Source organism: Rattus norvegicus, chromosome 12, assembly GCF_021556685.1.
Source record: "Rattus norvegicus strain SHRSP/BbbUtx chromosome 12, alternate assembly SHRSP_T2T, whole genome shotgun sequence".
NCBI lineage: Eukaryota > Metazoa > Chordata > Mammalia > Rodentia > Muridae > Rattus > Rattus norvegicus.
Window position 1 is genome coordinate 53,533,705 of NC_141545.1, and position 22,543 is coordinate 53,556,247.

At 43.2% G+C, this 22,543-nt stretch overlaps 1 protein-coding gene and 1 long non-coding RNA gene across 8 annotated transcripts in view; one reads left to right on the forward strand and one right to left on the reverse strand.

The window, feature by feature from the left end:
- Positions 1 to 28: 28 nt before the first annotated feature.
- On the forward strand, positions 29 to 16,996 carry LOC134481217 (uncharacterized). Of its 2 annotated transcripts, none has more exons than XR_015634927.1 (3): positions 29 to 1,051; positions 14,546 to 14,635; positions 16,158 to 16,996. It is a non-coding gene; the product is annotated as an uncharacterized LOC134481217 (long non-coding RNA). The 2 variants fall into 2 exon arrangements; XR_015634928.1 differs by having other exon boundaries at positions 14,542 to 14,635; positions 16,158 to 16,275.
- The window catches only part of Chfr (checkpoint with forkhead and ring finger domains), a 33,482-nt gene continuing 14,907 nt past the window's right edge, over positions 3,969 to 22,543 (reverse strand). The window contains 12 exon segments of one of the 6 annotated variants that reach the window (NM_001009258.2): positions 3,969 to 4,925; positions 4,956 to 5,152; positions 7,485 to 7,557; positions 8,664 to 8,771; positions 12,573 to 12,660; positions 13,918 to 13,988; positions 14,988 to 15,071; positions 17,101 to 17,217; positions 18,728 to 18,873; positions 20,606 to 20,768; positions 21,533 to 21,687; positions 22,342 to 22,501. In NM_001009258.2, coding sequence (NP_001009258.1) covers positions 5,110 to 5,152; positions 7,485 to 7,557; positions 8,664 to 8,771; positions 12,573 to 12,660; positions 13,918 to 13,988; positions 14,988 to 15,071; positions 17,101 to 17,217; positions 18,728 to 18,873; positions 20,606 to 20,768; positions 21,533 to 21,687; positions 22,342 to 22,501 — 1,208 coding nt within the window. In that variant the 3' untranslated portion in view covers positions 3,969 to 4,925; positions 4,956 to 5,109. 6 annotated transcript variants of the gene reach the window in all.

Genomic DNA, 22,543 nt, shown 5'->3' on the forward strand with positions numbered 1-22,543 from the left:
TATGATGATCCACGTGGCCACGCCCTCCAGACACCGCCTCCACCACTGTACAGGCAACTTGTTCGCAAGTGCTGGGAAATCTAGCGTGTGTTATGCCAGTGTTATTCACCGCCGGACGCTGTGCCACGCGACTGCATTACAAGCACGAGGAAGTCTGAGGCAGAGGACCGGACTATAGAGTGGGACTTGTCTTTTTTTTTTAAAGAGTTATTTAGTTTAGTTATTTAACTACGCTGTTGCTGTCTTCAGACACACCAGAAGAAGGTACCAAGATCCCGTTACAGATGGTTGTGAGCCACCATGTGGTTGCTGGGAATTGAACTCAGAACCTCTGGAAGAGAGCAGTTAGTGCTATTAACCACTGGGCCATCCATCACTCCAGCCCGGGACTTGTCTTAAAAAGTAAAAAAAAAAATGTCTGCAATGTAGCTCAGAACCCTCGGGTTTGGCCTCTAGTATGTGAAGAGATAGGAAGAGAGAAGAAGTTCTTTCAACAAACAATATACTAATTAAACTGATGCCACAGCTACATGGGAAAAATGCTAAGTATACAGTTGTTTTTCAGAGCTAGAGACTGCTGGGCCTTGAACATGTCTATCAACCTCCCCACCTCAAAGCTTGCAGCATAAGACTGGCAACCTAAAGCTCATAAAAAGGTGGAAGGAGTGAACCAACTCCACAAGTTGTCCTCTAATCTCAACACGTGCACCGTGATACACTCACCACATATATTTACACATATCATCAACATGTACTGTAATAATTTTAAAAAGGTTTAGAAACCTCTCATCAATCTGAGCCAGTTCCTAAACAAAACATAACTGCGGAAAGGTGCTTAAGAAGTCCAAAGTGCTCCCAGGTTCCCGCGAGGAAGTAAGCTATGAACTAAACTTGCCTAAGCAGGTAGTGAGCATGAGAAGATCTAGGAGAGTGTTAAATATGAGTAGCACAGGGATTGGAGGTCGGTGTGAGGCTAGGGAATAGCCACATAGGGTCTGTGGCAAGGGGAAGGCAGAACTTTCAGAGATGGCAACAGCTACAGCAATCAGAGGTAAGTACTGGCCCAGGCACAGACTCTGGCCTCTGGTGGGAACAGGCCTATCTTTTGTCATGTATAATGCAGTTGCTTTTCCAGAGAGATGAAGGACAATGCCTGGGTTTTGACCCGAGTCACAGGTCATATTTTCTGAGATGCTGAAGATCATGAAGGCAGACTTTCATGGTATGTGTGGGTGGTGTTATAGCGTCTAGAGTTTTAAGAAAATTTGAGATATCAGAAAGACAAGTAACACACTATCCAGTCACCAGCACAAGAATATCACATAGTCCAGGGAGCCCAGACAGCATCAACTCCATCAGGGTCTGTTACTCTCAGAGAGTAATAGACTGTGGAAGGAATCTTTTGTGCAATGTATGGAAGCTTCACCTGTCAATAAAAGGTTGTTAGCCTATGAGCTTAGGCAGGAAATAGGGAGGTGGGAGTTCCTGTATAGAAAGAGGATTCTGGAATAGAGTCTGAGACTTGGGAGAGATTTGCCTGGAACTCTTGACCACTGTCTTGTGAACCCTGAGGAGAGAGAACAAGCCATGTGGCGGGGCTTGGAATAGAACAAATGGATTATTGGATTATGGGCTAGTTGGGGAATAGGCCCAAGCTTTTGGCCTAAGCATTTATTCAACTATAACTCAGTCTTAGTTGTTATTTTGGGGAACTTGAGTGCTGGTGAAAAGACCCGTGGTTATAGTAGACTAGGAAGTATTTTAAGTCCAAGTGTTTTTTCCCTTTGGTTTTAATATGTTATGGGTGCTTTATGTTATATGATGTTTAAACTGTCTGTTTAATGGTACTAGTACTCTGGAGGCAGTCCTGTTATAGATCACCGAACTTACTTCATGTGGCTACTATATCTGGTGAGTCTGTAAGACTGGCCTCTCCTACTTTATGGGCCTCTGTTCTCATTTCTTGAGGAGAAGCCCAGCCCATTTATACAGCCCTGACAGTGAATAAACATTAACAAAGGTGTGCATACAAAACCTGAAGGGAGGCATAGAAAAGGCAAAGCCGGAGAACACTCAGGGACAATGCCTGGGTTCCTCCATCGTACAAAGTTAGATCCACACTGGACTTATGAGTTCTTTTTTCATTAAGTTTCAGTTTCCTACTTCTGAGCTTCTGGTGGCAAGTTTCTAGGTCTGTTACCTGGTCCTCACTGTAGCTATGTAAGGCCATCCTGGCTCTCTATCGCTCTTTCTTAGGCTGCCAGACCAATGCAGGGTAAGCTGTCACCAGGGTCCCCTCAATTGGCAGAAACCCACTTTGAACTCCCAGCTACACCTCTGGGTTAGCTGTGTCTTTAAGGCAAACACCAGTTCCAGGGTAGGAAAGCCTGCTGGAGTCCTGGTCTGACCTTCCCCACTACACCTTAACCTACAATATAAAGTAATCAAGATGAGTAAGCCTGAAGATTTAATCAGCTTTTTGTAATTGGAAGTAGGGTCTCCTTTGTTTTAAGCCAGTTTTCTCAGTTGTAATTGGGAGTCTGACCCAGTGAGGTTGTACTGGGGTCAGCCTGGTTCCTTTAGCACCCCTACCACCCTTTTCTGGCTTGAGCTTGGAACCCTACAGGGCAGGAAGGGTTCCTTCTGATAGCAAAAAGAAAGATACAACAGCTGGCAAGGCAGAGATGTAGGCCAAGCTAACCACAAATTTGGAGGAATATGGAGTGCCCCTTCCTGCACACGGAAGTAGGGGCTCAGTGGACATCTGCAGGCCCCACTCTGGGTATGTTCACAAGGCTAGGCTCAAGAGCTACAGAGAAAACAGTCATACCCTATAGGTGATAACAGCCAGCAAGACAACTCCAGATTATTGGTTTTTGGGGTGGAGCGGTTCAATGTTATTATCAACCTGACTGGATTTGAGGTCACCTAGGAATCACAACTCTGGGTGTGTCTGTGAGGTTGTTTTCAGAAAGATTTAACTGAGGAGGACAACCCTGAGTGTAGCCTGCACCATCCCATGGGCTGGGTCCTCAACATGAACGGAATGCAAAAAGAAAGCTGAGTGCCATTGTTCATTTCTCTCTGCTTCCTGACTGCAGATTCAATGTGACAAGCTGTCTCACGTGTCCATCAACATACCTTCCCCACTACAATGGATGGACTATACTTTCAAACTAAGAACCAAAATAAGCCCTTCCTTCTTTCACATACCAACAAGAGAAGGAACTAATACAGAATCTAGAGAAATGAAGTTCAGATGATCATAAAGACACTGCCTGGGGCTGGGGATTTAGCTCAGTGGTAGAGCGCTTACCTAGGAAGCGCAAGGCCCTGGGTTCGGTCCCCAGCTCCGAAAAAAAAAAAAAAATAAAAAAAAAAAATAAAGACACTGCCTGAGTCCCACAAACCTGCCTTGATAAGCAGCTCACTCAAATTTTGCCCAGCAATGCTCACCAATGCCCAGAGCTCTCTTATGCAGAGACATGTACAGCCTGACATGTAGACATTATTCTCTCTGCCATGTGGAGTCCCTGCAGCCCCTCTGAAGTGACTCTCAGACATTATGCTCTCTTAAAGAACTGAGGATTAAGTGATTCCCAAGGATCTGGATGTCCTGGTGCTGATGCCCCAGGCGCTTCCCTTTGGAATAGGATCCTGTAGACCTGAGTACAGGGGCCAGGGATTAAATACCAAGCACAGAGCTCAAGGTGCAGATAACACATTCAACACTGCCCAGGTCTGAAAATAAAGATGTCTGGTGTCATGCTTAGAGACGCTCAGGATTTGAACTCAAACATCCCGTTTGCTTACCTGTTGACATTATCTGCTGGTGAAGCTACCAGATTGACTAGCAGGCAATAAAGTAAACACTAAGAATAGTGAACGATTAGTGTAGTGAAGAGTTAGTGGTGCTCGTGTGCATTAGCACGGACCATGTGGACCCTCACATATGAAAACAACACAAGAAGAGAAACAAACACAGCTCATTTATTAGAATTAAAAAAAGAGAACCATCTCCCACAAACACAGAGTACTGCCTCTCAGTCTATATCAAGAGCAAGACAACAGTTGAAAATTGTATTCCTGAGAAGCAAAAAGTTACCAGTTTGCAAACAAATATAACAGGTGATTTCAATAAAAGATAAAAAGTTTAAAAAAAACTAAGAACAAAATTTCAAGTATTATTCCAGATGACATGGCAAACCTAATAATGTACCAGATCAGGGCTGGAGAAGCAAGGCCCTGTCAGTCTGGAGCCATCTGGAGCTTCAGCAGGGAGTTGCTCTCAGGGACTGGAGGGCTAAGGGCTTGGCCTGCTGGACAAGAGGCATTGGCCAGCCCTGTGTCAAGGACTTGGATACTCAAGACATCCTCCCCAGGATTAGCAGTTTTGGACATTTGATAAGTTTTTAAATAAACAAAAACATATGCTCATTCTTCCAAATGTCAGGCTATTCCTAATTTTAGTCAATTTGTAAATTATAAATTATAGTATTTGTGCTACAGTTTTTAATATTTAAATCTTATTAGAAGATAAGCACCACCAAACTTATTAAAATAAAAAATATACAAAAGGCTGTGTCTTTTCAGACAGAAGAATATCCTATACATCCCTGGAGGCTGTAAACGTATGCTTCCTTTCCTTCCGGAGAATGTTTCTGACATATCTGACAGCTTTTCCCACAAACTTTCCCATTTAACTGTAGTCAAGGTACAAGGTAGAAAAGACACAGAAGTACAAACCTGCAAACCTGCAAACCTGCACTGTCACTGCCCCACCACACAGGAAGGGAGAGCTGTCTAGTGGGAGGGGGGATCTCAGTCTGCTCATCCTCTCACACTGACTAGAAGGCCAGTGTGGCCAGTAGGCCTCCCAGGTTAGTGGGGCATGTAGAGTGTGTGTGTGTGTGTGTGTGTGTGTGTGTGTGTGTGTGTGTGTGTGTGTGTGTGTGACTGAAGATAAAGCTCGCCACACCAGAGAGTCTGACCAGAAACCTCAGTGCTGCTTAGGGAAAACCGTAAAAATGTACATGGTATTTAAAAAAAAAAACCATAGTATCATTGCCTCCTGTGCTCTGTAACTGTTTCATGTGTCTCCTCCAATATTTAGTTCTTGAACCTTGTTTGCTCACAGATGTGATTGAATTTCCTGCAGAGAGAAAAAAAAACATCAAATTCAAATTGTGAAATTGCACACTGTAATTGCCACATAAGAACATGTGTGAATCATGTGAGCCCACTCAACAATTTTTATCCTCAAAAAAAGGTTTCATTTTTTTATTTCAAATATATGTGTATTTATATGCATCTATATGCCATGTGTGTAGAGGTGACCATGGTGGCCAGAAGAGGGAATCAAATCCCTTGGAGCTGGAATTATAGATGGTTGATGTTGACATGGGTGCCGGGAGCCAAACTAAATTGTCTGGAAGAACAGCAAGTGCTTTTAACCGCTGGGGCATCTCTCTAGCTCCACTAAGTATTTTTTTCCTTTTCTCTTTTTAAAATAAAAATAAAAACACTATGATAATTTATCATAGAATAAGAGCAGTGCCTCCTTAGTGTGTGCCTGTGCCTGCACTTCAGCCAGCAAGGTGGAGACAAACCCTATGGAAACAGGGGCCACTTCCCCCTCTCCACAGACCAGGGCAACATTGGAGATCCTTGCAGAAAATGGCATTGTCTTTGCTACCCACATCCATACGACCGTGAACAAAGGTGAACAGGTGATCAAATGCCCCCCCCCCCCGCCAAATTTATTTTTATTACTTTTAGTTGTGTGTGTCTGTTTGGAGGCATGTGGGTTCTTAAGGAGGCTATCAATGTCTAATCCTCTGACAAAAGAGGAATAGGTGGTTACTAATGCCCAGAATGAATGCTGGAAACTGAACTCAGATTCCCTGCAAGAGCAGCATGCACTCTTTTTTTGTTTGTTTGTTTGTTTGCTTGCTTGTATTTTTGTTTTTCAGGACAGTTTCTCTGTGCAGCCATGGCTGTTCTAGAATTTTCTTTGTAGACCAGGCTGGACTTGAATTCACAGAGATCCACCTCTGCCACCTGTGTGCTGGGATTAAAGGTGTGTGCCTCCACTGCCAGAATCTAACATGCACTCTTAAATGCTAAGCTACATCTACAACCTAAAATTTCCTTTCTTGAAACAGATGTGTCTGCTGTTCATGCTGAAGCACAATGCAAGGTTTTATGCCACAAAACTACCCATTAAGAACTCATTTCTAGGACTGGATGTGGTGATGTATGACTTTAATCCCAGCACTCGGAGATAGAGGTAGGCAAATCTCTGTGAGTTCAAGGCCAGCCTAGTCTACAAAGTGAGTCCATGACAGCCAGGGCTATACAGAGCAACCCTGTCTCAAAAATCAAAAAACAAAACAATAATACCTCCCCTCCCAAAAAAACCAACCAACCAAAAAACAAACAAACAAACAAAAACACAAACAAACCAACAAGTCATCTCTATTCTTCTCTCTTATACTGTGGGCAACAGCTCCAATGCCTTAATCTGAACCAAAAATTAAGAACTGGCCAATGGACTGACTGGCAGAGAACCATGGCATTAGTTGCTTTAAAAACAGGAGCAAAAAGACTAGTGCTGTGCACTGACTCTGACTCCATAAGGCAATGCAGATGTTGCTTTGAACAGCACTTGAAGACACCACAATGGGGGTTGTGGTGGTTTGAATATGCTCAGGGAGTGGCACTATTAGGAGGTGTGGCCTTGTTAGAGGAGGTGTGTCACTGTCGGTGTGGGCTTTTAGGCTCTCATCCTATCTCCCTAGAAGTGAGTCTTCTCTTAGCAGCCTTCAGATGAAGATGTAGAACTCTCAGCTCTCCCTGCATCCTGCTTGCCTGGATGCTGCTATGCTACTGTTTTGATGATAATGGACTAAACCTCTGAACCTGTAAGTCAGCTCCAATTAAATGTTGTCTTGGTCATAGCGTCTGTTCATAGCAGTGAAACCATAAGACAGGAGTGGTTAAGTTACTGCATAACCTCCATACATACGATAGGAAGAAAAACCCAGGTGTTACTCCATCACACAAATTGGGCCAGTAACTTGGGAGACATGACTAGACCACAGCTGCTGGCCCAGAGAGAGCCAGCACTAGACTCTGCCTGTCAGCTCTGGAAGCTGTCAGACAAGGCATAATGTGACTCATCTATGAAGACAAAGATAAAAGACAGAGGAGGACACTTGCAGAGAAGCTGTTTAGGAAACACAGTAACAAGAGCACAATTTCTATTTGAAAACACTACTTTGCATACTGCATGATTTTATAGAAGTATAGGGATTAAATTAGCATACATAAGTGTATTTGGGGGAAGGAGTAGGATTCTGAGAACTGAAGCCAGAAGTTTGTGCTTTACTACGGAAGTACACCTAAAGTCCCCAAATTCGAGCATTTTTTAGCATATAATTTATATTACTGTTGTCTCCCCAATGTTCCCCAGCCTCACTCACATTGCATGGTGAGCCTTCACCTGAGTGCGACAGTTGCGGCCCCAGTAGCAATCAGGACGGGATGTTACGGTCACTGGAAAAGAGAAGTACATGTCCACATTAGATGTATCATATACTTTTCATGTAGCTAAATAAATTTAACTGGACATACAAGGAAACTGTCTGAGCACAAAGCGTTCTTGTCACTCTGTGTGTGTTCATGTATGTTCAAGGTGCAAGTGTGTGGGTACAAATGTATGTGTACAAGTCAATGTTGGGCATCATCTACCTTGGGTTTTTGTTTGTTTGTTTGTTTTGAGACAAGGTCTTTCACTAGCTTCGGACATGCCAATTAGGCTAAGCTGCCTGGCCAAACTAGGGATCTGCTTGTTTGTGCCTCCCTAGTTCTGGAATTATAAGCATGAGATGCTACACCTGGCTTCTGGCAGCTACTGCTACTTCTGTGAACTGGCCATATAGACCAGGCTAGCCTTGAACTCAGAGGTCCACCTGCCTATCCCTCCCAAGTACTAGGATTAAGGGTGTGTGCTACCACCGGCCAGCCTTCTTCTTTGCTTTTAAAACAGTTTTATTTATTTTACGTGTACTAATATTTTGCCTGCATGTAAGTATAGGTGCTTGGTCATCATGGAGGCCAGAAAAGGTGCCAGATAAGTTGCCATGTAGGTTCTGGGAACTGAACCTGGGACCTCTGTAATGTGTAATATCCACATAACCTTTTTTTTTTTTTTCGGAGCTGGGGACCGAACCCAGGGCCTTCCGCTTGCTAGGCAAGCGCTCTACCACTGAGCTAAATCCCCAACCCCCCCCCCTTTTTTTATATATATATATAAAACATGAGGACTGAACTCAGGTCTTCACACCAGCACAGCAAGTCCTTTACTAAGCTCTCATGCTAGCTTACATCTTATCTCTCCTTATGATCAGTATTCATAGACTGCCAAGATTGTCAGACAAGAAAAACACATCTATCTGAAAATCACGTAAAGGAAATGATATTGCTCTAGTGATGTCTATAATGTCTGTATGTGTCTTGATCAAGCCTGAAAAGCAAATGCAACCTGTGTGCCTGTCTTCTGCCTACAACTTCTGCTAAGTATGGAGTATAATGTCATAGTAAGTGCCTGTTAGAACTGAGGAGACACCAATACAGACAGAAATGGTCTGTGGGTGCCTTACCTGGCAACTCTGAAGCAGGAATGTTCTGACGATACTGATAGGTCAGCTCTCGGAAGCTACGCAGACCACAGCAGTAACACAGCACGGTGTTTCCAGTGATTCTGTAATCTGGGGACACAGCCATTTATCAAGCAATGCCATTTTCTAACACCAAAATAGACACACTTCACACTAACAAAATGGGTTAGACATTTGGAAAATAATCCCAAAATCAATCTAAATACCAATTTGACTGGATTTTTTTTTAAGATTTATTTTTATTTTATCAGTGTTTATATACATGAATGTCTGTGCATCACATGTGTAAGAGGTATTTAGTATGGTAAATTATTCCTTATCTGAAACATGAAGGTCAGAGGTGCTCTGGTTTAGACTGATTTTCCAGATGGGGAGATATCTGTGTATATGCTCCCAAGGATTAAAATAATGAGTCCCAGTGCTTTGCCTGTATGGATACCACATGTGTTGTTAGTACTTGCAGAAGTCAGAAAGCCTCCAATTCCATGGAAATGCAGTTATGGATAGCTGTAACCCATTATGTGAGATTGGGGAATCAAACTGGATCCTTCGTAAGAGCAGCCAGTACTCTTTTTTTTTTTTTTTCTTTTTTTTTCTTTTTTCTTTTTTTCAGAGCTGGGGACCAAACCCAGGGCCTTGTGCTTGCTAGGCAAGTGCTCTACCACTGAGCTAAATCCCCAACCCCGCAGCCAGTACTCTTAACTGCTGGGTTATCTCTCCAGTTTCCCTACATGTTTTTTGAGATAAGACCAGGCTGATATGGAACTCAGATCTACCTGCCTCTGTTTCCCCAGTACTGAAATTAAGGGTGTGTGGCACCATCCCTGGAGATTTGTGTGACGTAATGAGAATGGAGGACCCAATTCTCACCACAGAATCATTTACATTTTCTACACATCTCACACACTGCCTGAAGGTGATTTCACCACAGGTCTGGGATAGATCGAGTTTTTCTTGTGCTGTCATGTCTCTGGCACTCTATCGGTTAAAGTGTTGAAGGCATTTTCAAATTTGGAATGCTAAACCTACATGTGTTCAGAATAAAAATCACATATAAGAAATGAGTGGTAAATTTGACTACCTACAATTTAAAATTTGAAATGGAAATATAAAAAACATAAACTGGGAAGTTGTAATGCTACAGTAAGAGCATCTCTACAACACAAGGGCAGTACTGCACACTTTAACAAAGACAGTCAGTGCTGCCAAAGACCCCCACACACACACACCAGAGCGCACACGTAGAGCCCAGGACCATAAATAAGCATCTGTAGGTACAAAAAGGCCTTCAGTTCTGCTAACAGTCACACAAAGGCTTTCAAAGAATAAGTCACTGTCAGCTTCTCTCATACTCACAACTAAATGCCAAATTCGAAGCCCAGGGGCAAGAGCTGCCTCGGGCACGAAGGGGAACCTGCTCAACCTTGGGAAGATTGTGTGTTCACGTGGCAAAGACTCAGCTGTGCAAACCACAGTCAAAAAAAAAAAAATCCTGCCACTTATTCTAAAATGAAAACTTCTAGGCATATAGCACTGCATTCTCAACAGCTATGGCATCGATGTAGTGGAGAACCAGAAATATCATTTAATGAAGTAGCTAACCATGTTATGAGATGAAAGCTCAGTGGGGAGCTGCCCATGTAGCTTAGTTGGTAGAATGCCTGCTCAAAGCCCCGGGCTTGATCCTTAACACTATATGAAACTGGGATAGTAGTATAGGCTGGCTTCTGCCAGCATTTGGGAGGTGACATTAGAAGTCCGAGGTCAGTCCTGGTTATACAGCAAGTCTGAGCCTAGTCAGGGACATAACCATTTCCCTAAGCCTGTCCCCTCCGAAAACTCTATGAAATAATAAAAAAACAAGGTAAGGCTGGGAATTTAGTTCAGAACCCTGACGAGTTCCCACTACCTCAAAAACACTGCCTGGAGTTTTTTGGCAGAAAGGAGTGTGTGATAGATGCTGGGCAAACAGGATCTTCAATACTAGGGCACCATCTACAATGTAACCTGCAAATGAGGACCTTTTGGAAAAGCTTGGATGGATATACATGAAAACACTATTTCCATATTGGTTTTATTCTTTGTTTATGATTTCCAATGCTGGGGACAAAACCCAGGCCATCACAAATGCTAGGTAAGCAGTGTGTACATGAGTACTACCCCAGGTCACTCGGCCAGTGATCAGCTGTGGGATTTCAAGTGAATTTTACTTTATCCTATGTTCTTCCGAAAAGTTACTTGTATTTCCTTTCTTGGTTTTTTTGAGACAGGGTCTGTCTGCAAAGCCCTAGCTGTGTAGACTAGGCTGGCCATCTGGCCTCAAACTCACAGAGATCTTCCTGCCTCTGCATCTTGAGTGCTGGGATTATATGTGTATATCCAGCCTTTTCTTTTTCCCCTCCCCCCTTTCTTTCATTTATATGAGGACACTGTAGCTGTCTTCAGACACACCAGAAGAGGGCATCAGATCTCATTACAGATGGTTGTGAGCCACCATGTGGTTGCTGGGAATGGGAATTGAACTCAGGACCTCTGGAAGAGCAGTTGTTGTTCTTTTTTTTTTTTTTTTTTTTGATTCTTTTTTTCGGAGCTGGGGACCGAACCCAGGGCCTTGCGCTTCCTAGGTAAGTGCTCTACCACTGAGCTAAATCCCCAGCCCCGAGCAGTTGTTGTTCTTAACCACTGGGCCATCTCTCCAGCACTGAGCGCTTGCACATGCGCACACGCTCACGCGCTCTCTCTCTCTCTCTCTCTCTCTCTCTCTCTCTCTCTCTCTCTCTCTCTCTCTCTCTCTCCGTTCCTTCCTCCCTTCCTTCTCTTTCTTTCCTTATTTATTTTATAGTTGTGCTAGAGTGTATACCCATGGAGGCCAGTGCAGGGTGCCAATCCCCTGCAGGACTGACAGGTGGCTGTGCACCAATAAGAGGTGCTGGGACTCATCTGAGTGTACTGGGAGAACAGGAAGTCACTCATATTTCTGTATAAGCTTCTCCTATTACAATACGACAATCAAGAAATCAAAGATGTTTGTAGAAATTGCTGCAACAACAGACAAGACACACCAGAACATGATCACCAGAAAGAAATAACTCAAGGGATCTTAAGCAAATTGCTCACTTTCTCTTAATAAAACATTTAAGTCTTAGAGGAAAAAAACTGTTACAATTTCTATAGCCTCCACACTATGCATTCCTCTGGGAGAAAGCAGAATGCTGACTTTATTTGCCAACTGACAAGTTGGTGACAAAGTTGTGGAGGCTTAGCCACGCTCCCTTAGTCACACTAAGCCCACACTCCCTTCTTGCCCTAGTAGGAAGAGGAGGTGCTGGAACATGATATACAGGTTTCAAGTGCACCAAGTTCTTAAAAAGCCAAGTTTTTAAAACATCAAAAGTGATTAGGCAGGGACTGGAGAGATGGCTCAGTGGTTAAGAGCACTGACTTCTCCTCCAGAGGTCCTGAGTTCAATTCCCAGAAACCACATGGTAACTCACAACCATCTATAATGGAATCCAATGATGCCCTCTTCTGGTGTGTCTGAAGATAGCAACAGTGTACTCATATGCATAAAATAAATAAATCGCTTTTTTTAAAAAGTGTTTTGACAGGTATGACAGCTCACATCTGTCATCCCAGCACTAACGAGGAAGACAGCAGCATCAGGAGTTCAGAGAAAGCCTAGTCTACACTGTGGGGCTCTGTCAAATCAAAACATAAATATAAAGTATCTAGACCTTCCTCTATCTTCTTAGGAAGGGACAGAGTCAAAGACAAATCTGTAGTAAAACAGATAGGTAATACTGCCAAGATCTTACCACTTTATATGAAACTAAGACACCCTTAAAAATTCATGCGCATTCTGGAGGGCAGGACTAGCTAAACATTGCTTACCAGACAGTATAAATACACCCCGCTGTAGAGCCAGGAGACTCTCTGTCAACATATTTTTCCATGTCAGACCCCTGGTTGTCAGGTAATTCTGTGGAGGGAAAAGGGGTGAAAAGGAATTCTAGTTTAGATGAATCACTCAACTAATAAGGGGATACTTAAACTAAAAGGCTCATGATTCTCTCAAAAAATTCCACAAAGGCTTTCAAAGCACAAGGACAGATAAGACACTCAAGGGGAGAAGGAAAACAGCAAGCTTTAACATTAAATACTATTAAAAGGGACAGAGAAATAAGAAAACAGACTGTTAGTCACAGTGCTGCTTCTAACATAGTTCAAATCAAATCATTAAATTGCCAACATCTGCTTTTAGTAAACAACATACCAGAACCCCTCCCCTTATTTTCTGGAAAGGCAGACATATGCCCTTGAAAAGGGACAGTCTCCAATGTCTGCTTAGATCCTGCCTGGCCTAGATAAGCTACGGATGACTTCCGGTAGAAGCTAAATCTCCTTGAATAGAAGCTACAGGTTTCAGGAGCACACTCCAAAGAGAATTTCTGCTTTTTATCTCAGTATTTTTTTTTTAAAGATCTATTTATTTGTGTAGAAGTAGCTGCCTTCAGACACACCAGAAGAGGGCATCAGATCTCATCACAGATGGTTGTGAGCCACCATGTGGTTGCTAGGAATTGAACTCAGGACCTTTAGAAGAGCAGCCAGTGCTCTTAACCTCTGAGCCATCTCTCCAGCCCTCTGAGTATTTTTGTATCCTTGCCCTCCACTCTCCTCACCCAGGATGACAAGTATAGCTGAATGCTAGGCCTTTGTTTTCCCTGACACTGTCCAGGCTGTTACTAAAAGGTGTTTTAATGTACACAAAAGTTGGGTGTAGTGGTGCTTAGCTAACTATGTCTGGTGATGTGTTCAAATCAATGAGAGGACTCAAAGGGAAGCAAAGTTCTCAACGCAAGGGCAGAAGGTGCAGAACTGAACATGTTACAATTCTAAGACCTGAGCTAGCGTCCTCAAACACAGAAGAAAATATTCAGAGAAAGGCACCAGAGCAAGCCAGAATTTAGAAAGCCTCTCTGTAAGATGTATCAACCAGTTCCTATGGTCTGACAGCATGATGAACAGACAGTAAATTCATTTTGGAACACATGGAAAACTTGACCTATTAGAACCATGGAACTACCTGATTGTACTGGTCAGAAAATACAGTGTTTTTGACAGTATACATTGGCAGGCTAATGCTAAAGAGGAAAGTGTGTATCCTAACGAAACCACAAAGGTTATAGGAAAGCTTCACGGTTTTCACTGATCCCCAGAAGTATGGAGGCAATACCTTCAGGATATCCGACTCATAATTGTTATTGTTCAGCACTCCATCCAAACACTTGTCCCCCAGGTTGAGCTCTGCCAGAGGAAGGAAGAATATTGTTTTTTAAGGATGATATAACATCATTTAAAATCAACAAAAGTTAAAAGACATTATCACTGACAAAAACAAACAAAAAAATAGAAATTTTAAAGTGGAGAGCTAAGGAGATGTCTCAACCGGTAAAAGCATTTGCCTCTAAATCTGACAACCTGAGTTCAATCTCTGAGAAGAGAGAAGAGAGGCCTGTGGTGAGAAGAGAGGCCTGACTCCCACAAACTCCTCTGACTACATATGTGTCATGGCATGTGTGTGCACATACAAAATAAATGAGTAATTCTCTAAAAATAAGGCAGGAATCAATAGCGAACACTCAATGCTGACCTTTGTCCTCTCTCTGTACACACACACACACACAACACACACACAACACACACACACACACACACACACACACACAGAGAGAGAGCACCATCTACTCAAACTAAAATGCAACTTTAAATAGAGAACAGGTAAAACTGATCCCCATCTCAGTACTGAAACAGGGTGTGCTTCCTCTGTAGACTAAACTTGAACTCTTTTTTCTTTGAGGCAGGATCTCACTGTATAGACCTGGTGTGGAACTCTTATTAGACTTCGCTGGCCTGGAACTTCCACAGATCCATCTGGCTCTGCCTCTCTGAGTGTAAGGATTAAATTATGCAACACCACACACCTGTTATCTTTGAGTTTTTAATCCTCCTCTAAGCCTCTGGAGGGCTGGGATTATAGCAGTAGTGTTTTTATGTGAATAAGCAATTTCTCCTGTATAGGAAAACCATTATTTTTCTTATTCTGATATCGCTTGCTTTTGAAGCAATGTGGGTTGAGTCTTTCTAAGTGAGAACTGTCTGCAGTATAGCAGAAAAGGGTAGATAATCACTTGATGGCTCATAGAAGCCTCTTTTCTCTGAACACCATTCAACGCCACCTGTCCCATATTCACTAAGAGGACACAGAAATGTCAAAGCAACTAAGGGCTGAAGAGTTGACGTTACCACAGAATGGGGCCAAGCAGCCAAAGCAGCCAGTTCGCGTGCAGCCCCAGTACAGGTGGCAGAAGGGCTGCAGGCACACTGCACCTGAGGATAGAGGACAGTTGGTCAACTGAAACCTAGAACTGAGGCTGCTCTCATACCTTGAGGACACTTAGCACCAGACTCAAGAGCTCGACTCTTTGAAAACAGTATTTCTGAGGTGTCTTCATGGAACTAGAGAGCAGAGACAACATGCCAAAGTGACATCCGAAATAAAAGGTGACAGAATTATGATAATTCAGTGATCTTAAAGACAGCTTGGTCTCTGACCCTAGCCCCAAAAAGCCCTAGTTCATCGTCTCCTAGATCTGAGTATGTGATACACTTGAAGGAACCGCACATTCATGTCTGCAAAGAACTTTTCTACAGACCATAAATATTGCTTTTACATTGTCATTGTGCTTGCCTTTGTAGAAAAGGTTTTTAATATTTAATATTCTCAGGGGTTGATGATTTAGCTCAGTGGTAGAGCGCTTGCCTAGCAAGCGCAAGGCCCTGGGTTCAGTCCCCAGCTCCAAAAAAAAAAAGAAAAGAAAAAAAAATATTTAATATTCTCTACAATGCAATTTCATTGAGTATGTTACTGAACGAACCCTAGCTGAAATTTTTTAAAGATTTATTTATTTATGTATATGAATATACTGTATATTTATGTATATACTGTAGCTATCTTCAGACACACCAGAAGAGGGCATCGGATCCCATTACAGATGGTTGTGAGCCACCATGTGGTTGCTGGGATTTGAACTCAGGACCTCTGGAAGAGCAGTCAGTGCCCTTAACTGCTGAACCATCTCTCCAGCCCCAGCTAGCTGAAATTCTTACAGGACTGAGTAAGTAAATCTTTTAAAGGGAGTAATCATTTTGTAAATACCTGTATCTATAAAAGCAATATCTACTAAACTAGCAAAGACTGCCCTCTTTGCAAAATTTTGAGAACATAACCTCAGCTGCCACTTGCTGTTCTGTATTTCTCGGATATAAAGTGAGGTATTTTCAGGACTCTTCCAGGGATTCTTCTCGACATGCCTAGAAGTCACACTGGTAGGCCTGGGACTTGTGAACTACCTATTCCCACATGCAGACCCCTTCTGAGAAACTGTTTCTTCTTCTGTGCTGAATTAAATCCAGGCTAGGAGAACACTCTCCCCAGAAGCAGTCTCTGAGCACAGAACGCACTACATCACTGAAGTGGAGAGCTTACGCTGTATCAGACATTGTGCCCTTCACATCCAGAAGAGTGGCTCAGGTACGGTAGGAACTTGTTGATGTGGCCACATGAGTTTATGTCTTTCTTCATTTAACAGCAAGAATATTCAAGGAACTCTCAAGTTGATAAGTATTTTAAAAAGGAAACAGATATAAACAAGCATTTCAAGCAAAGGTAAATTCAAGCAGCCATTGTATAAACGAATAGCTCCATGAGTGCTTCTGAGTCAGTTTTGAAATGCGCAAATGAAACCCAGGAGCTTGTACATCCCAACAACTCTTCTACCACTCAGCTATGTCTCTATCCAAAGACCTCTTTTAATGGTAAGAAATATAAATTAAAAACCAGATATTTCACCTATTAGATTTATAAATAACATATTATATAACGGCTATAGTACTGATAAGAGAATGGATATAGATTCAGAACCCAGAAGGAGAACCATACACATATGGAAATGTGGTCTCTACAGGGCAGTGTTATTAACTGGTAGGGAACATGCTCAAGTGGGATCAAATGATTATGATTATATACAGATGGAAAAAAAACATCTTTCATAGCTTACATAAAGTCGATTTCATTTGAAAATCAAGCCATGAGGGCTGGAGAGATGGCTCAGTGGTTAAGAGCACTGACTGCTCTTCCAGAGGTCCTGAGTTCAAATCCCAGCAACCACATGGTGGCTCACAACCATCTGTAATGAGATCTGAAGCTACAGTGTACTTATATAATAAATAAATAAATAGATAAATAAATCCTTAAAAAAAAACTATAAAAAAAAAAAAGAAAGAAAACCAAGCCATGGAGGATACACAAGAATGTCCTCCTGGGCAGGCGGCACCCCAGGAAGACTGACATACTCACACTGTTGAGGGGCGATGCGGGAATCCTGCTCATGCTCAGCTCTCCGGTCCGGCATAGGCTGGAAGCAGCAGGTGCATATGGCATGGCTTCCCTGAAGAGGGCATGTATAACCCGGGGCTGCTGAAGCAGACATACTTAGGTCAGAGCATGTCTAGGTATCAAGTGAAAGACAGGAGGAGTGCCAGAACCCAGCAGGAATGCAAACTACTTCCTAAGTGGCCAAATGATAGTCTGGTATTTGAAACACAGGAATTCAGGCTGGTTATAGCTCAGTATTTGTCTAGCATTTGAGAATCCCCAGCTTAATCGACAGCACCAAAAATACATAATGCATGCAGGCATACACACACATATACAAATAAAATTAAAAATAAAAAAAAGTAAATGGACTAAGGTAGTTCAAGTCAGGCAATGTGAATACACCTATAATGCTAGCTATTGGAAGGCTGAAGCAGAAGATCAAATTCAAGGCTAGCCTGAGTTACAAATTAAGACCCTGTTTCAAAAAAGCAAATCAAAAGGCTGTCCTGGGCAACCCTTAGAATGTGCCTCCTAACTACAATCCTAGGTTAGTGGCCGCCTAACACACTCAGGCTAAATGGCAGCTAAAGGGCCGGGGCTTCTAAGGCTATCTTCAGTTTGGCGATGATCACGGTGTTGACTGTACTAAGAACAGGCAGAACTAGAACTAGAGTGGTCAGCCCCAGGCAGAGAGCACTGGAATGCTACCTGCAGCGAGGTCAACCCTTGGAGCTAAGAACAGCATGCTACATGCAAGTAAGCAGCTCTCTTTCCCCTTCTCCTCATCTTTTCTGTTTTCCTTTTAAGTTGGAGTAAAACCCAATGCCTTACAAATAAATGCTCGGCATGCCCTCTCTTGGGAAGAGCTCTATGTCTTGGCCTGTCTTCTGCTTTTCTCAGAGCATCTAGGTGCCGATCTGTTGGAAATACACAAATGATGGACAGCTCTATAGACATGCAAGGCAGCCGATGGGAATTTGGCATACTGCTAGGGAGAAGCCAGTCTCTTAATTTGGGTAACAGATAAAGAATGATCATTTTGGCTTTGGAAAAAACCACTAAGCAAACTCCCTGAAGCAGTAGGCTGGAGAAAGACCAAAGTTAAAACCAGAACTGTCAATTATTAGATATGTCCAAAAGGGGAGACTCAAATAAACAGATGTTCACCTAATTCATTAATTCTCTCTCTCCTCTCTCTGTCTCTCTCTTTCTGAGACAGAAAGGTCTCTCTGTTTCGGCTTAGATATCCTAGAGTTCAATATGAAAACCAGGGAAGCCTCAAATGTACAGAGATCCTATCTCTACCCGGCTCCCGTGATTTCTTACCAATACTGGTTATGCCAAGCAAGAAGCTATGAGGGGCAAGAGGATAGCTGACGCAAAGGAAGAGAGGGCAGGAAAGATATCATAGAGGAATCACGCCATAGAAAAATAGAACAAGGGCTGGGGATTTAGCTCAGTGGTAGAGCGCTTGCCTAGGAAGCGCAAGGCCCTGGGTTCGGTCCCCAGCTCCGAAAAAAAGAACCAAAAAAAAAAAAAAAGAACAAAAATCACAAGCCATAACACAGTGGAAGGAAGAGCTCACGGTTAGACTCCACTGTCTTACCTGTTGTCAAGCTGGCAGATGTTGAAGGTGCTTCCCCACCAAGGGCCTGTGTGGCTCCCAGCTCACTCTCTGGGACTGGGCAAGGAAGAGACTGCACTGCTTGCCTTCTGTATTCAGGACACTGTCTGCATACAATGTATGGCTGACTGTGAGGAGAAGCAGCACAGATGCAGTTACAAAGGAACAGGCTCCAGGCAGACACACAGACATCATCATTGCATCATCACCTACCCCAGCTCCACTTGTTGGGATTCTATCCTTCAAGGCCTCTGCTCTACCTCGGCTCATCTGCAGCACCACTTCAGCACGTGTGAGGATGGCAGTGAACCCTACTTTTCTGCCCAGCTCCTACCACAGGGATGACACTACCCATAACTACCTGGAACAGGAGTCTGAAAGTGAGGACAGCACCCACCACACGACAGCTGCTCTGAGCTCAGCCACGTTCCTGCTCAATCCCTCACACCCCATGTTCAGCACACTCTACCCTGGGCCACTTAGTCCCTACTCAGTGCACACGGACTCAGACTCCAAGGCCAAGGAAACCCAGGCTCATGAGAGAAAACTACACGGCAAGTACTGCTGATTCTCTCAATTCATGTGTGTTCTTGTTGGAATCAGAGCACAGATGCAATCCCAGCACTGTCAAGACTGAGGCAAGAGGGTCTTAGTGAGCTAGGATTAAAGGTGTCAGTGGCTACACCCAACTTAGTATGCCAGATTGACCCGAACATTCTCACATGCTAGGCAATCACTATCACGCAACTACAGTTCTAGACCTTCTAAAATAGTTTTGTTTTGAGACAAGAGTCTAAGCTTTTCAGGCTAGCTTTGAACTCACTCTAAGCCAGACAAGGTAATTTTCTATTTATTTGTAAAAAAAAAAAAAAAAAAAATCATTCAGGGCCTTGGCCCAAAATGAAGACCTGAAACCAATGTGTCACCAAGTAAAATTAGGTCTCAAAGAGCCATCTCCTCTCAGCCTGGGTATTATGCTTCTCCTGTGATACTACTCTAAGAAATTATAACACTATCATTTACAGCCAAGGACTCCCAATCCCTAACTATAAAAATTACATGTGATGAGCTACAGAAATGGCTCAGTGGTTAAGAGCACTGGCTGCTCTTCCAGAGGTCATGAGTTCAATTTCCAGCAACGACATGGCAGCTCACAGCCATCTGTAATGGGATCTGATGTCCTCTTCTGGTGTGTCTGAGGACAGCTACAGTGTACTCATATACATAAAATAAATAAATTTTTAAAAAAAGAATTACATGTGCTTATGGGAGTAAAACAATACATATGACTTTTCTGCTTTGCCAGTGAATCAGGACTCATGATGAAGAGCCTAAGAAATGAAGGGTATTGTTGGGGAGTTCACAACCCACTGAAGAGTCTTGCAATGGTGGTGCATGCCTTTAACTTCACTGCTCAGGGGCAGACGTAGGCACATCTCTATGAGTTAAGGACAGCTTGGTCTACATAAATAAGTCCAGGGCAGCTAGGGCTACATACAGAGAGAGACTAAGCTAGGAGTGGTGGCACAGGCCTTTAATCCCAGCACTCACGAGGCTGTGGAAGGTGGATCCCTGTGAGATCAACGCCAGACTGGTCTAGACAGTGAGTTCTAAGATAGCAAAGGGTACATAAAGAGACCTTGTCTCAAAATTAGTTAATTAAAAAGTTCATCAAGGCTACCTGTGGTTTTTAACTTATTCATTGCTGCTCTGAGTCCATTCAGTTCTGGTCATACTCCAGTTTGAGAAATAAGCTAAAAGCATTAAGGAAACTGACTGACTGAAGTCCTATAGCTGTACACCCCACAGTACAGTTAAGTACAGTGCTAATGGACTTCTCATCCCAGGCACAGATCTAACCTGATGTCTGAGGATTCACTATCAACATCAGACAGCTCTAGCAGGTCCTCTGAACTCCCCTCTTCATCAGAGAAAGACCTCCTGACTTTGGGTTGCAGCATATCTTGAGTGATTTTATTCCTTGCATCCATACTTCTCACATCTTCTTCACTGCGACTCTTATCTAGACATAAAGGGCATAGCAACAGTCACTGGCAAGGGACAGCATTGAGGGTTCGCCTTTTACCACTGTCTATTGTAATGTTATGTGCTGGACCCTCAGATTTAGCGTCTGTACTTAGCCCCTAGGACCAAGTTAATTCTGATTGGTGAATAAAGATGCCGACAGCCAATAGCTGGCAGAAGAGACATAGGTAGGGTTGAAGTTTCACGAACTTGGGAGAGAGAGGACCATGAGGAGGAAAAGCAAAAAGAAGCCACCATGCATGAAGAACAACATACAGGAGGGAGATAGAGCGCTGCCTGGGCTAAGGCCAAGACAACAGGGCCCAGAGGGCTGGCCAATTAGAGTTAACAGCAGCCCAGATGGAACACAGTAAATAGTAAGTGATAACTTGGGGTCATCGATAGAAAAGTAGATTCTAACAGCATGGAGGGTAGGCAGCGGCCTAGATGTTATGCTACATAACGCTTATTAAAATATAAAGGCTGTGTGTATCCTTCGTCCGGGAACATAAATGGTCTAAGGTGGGGAAGAAGCCCTGCACCAGGTTTTTGTTCTTTTTTTTTTTTTTCGGAGCTGGGGACCGAACCCAGGGCCTTGCACTTCCTAGGCAAATGCTCTACCACTGAGCCAAATCCCCAACCCCCCTGCACCAGGTTTTTAATACTTCTTACTACAGGACAGGACTAGAGAGATGTTCTAGATGGCTCAGGGCAGAGCGTCAGCCCCCAGGTCCCTAGCAGAGAAAAGTTACTGGCGCTGACCTGGGTGCTGGAGAAGGTATGCTTCCACAAGGTTGTTCAGGATGTGGTTTTTGCAAATCCGCTCCACTGGACATCGGCAGGTAGGGCACAGAGATGAACGCTCCATCCAACCAGAGTAGCAAGCCGCACAAAATGTGTGCATACAAGGCTGCAAACTGGCAGAATACGAAGGAATAAAGAACACATTTTCTGACAAAATCTTCCAAGATCTGACAGCTGCAGGCTGACCCAAACAGGAATGCAAGCTAGATTCCCAACCATGGGCCAATTGTGGAGAACGGTGCCATCTAGCCTAAAAATACTTAAAGCTCAGTGTTAGAAGATACAAAATAAAAAATAGTAATTAAAAAAAATCAGAGCTATATGCCTATTTTCAGGGAGAATAAATCATAGATCAAGTACCAAGTATTTGAGTACTAAAAGTTGGGTAGGATCTACCCCCTGAGTTTCCAAACAAAAACCAAGGGAAGTTTCTCCCAAAGAGAATCCTGGGAACTTCATTCTATTGTTAAGTATTATGTCTTTACCCAGGAAATGTTTAAAACCCAGTATACTTCACATGATTCCCCTACAGAGGAAAGATCAGGTTTGCTCTGTTATTGCAGGGTTATTCATGTCCTGTTGTCAGTCAAAACCAAGATTGATCACATCTCATAGTTTCTCCTTGTTGACACAAGTAAAATGGAAACCTGAACAGATTTCAGGGCAAAGAAGCTCAAAGTCTGTTTTATTTATGGCCACTTCTTCACACTTGTCAAGGGAGCTGGTACTGCTGAAGCCACCCTAGGATATGAAGTGAAGCAGCACACCTCACACAGTCATGCAGAAGGTCTTGACAGATGATACAGGTTAGTGTCTCCTCCATCTTGTCTGGTTTCACAGAGGCATCTTTGACATCCTCACTTGAGGTTTGGGCAATTCCACGCTGGTCTGCAACTGATAACTGGAGGTTCAAGTCAAGCTCCCCATCTATAAGACAAAGGACAAGTCCCAACAGTCACAATCATTTAA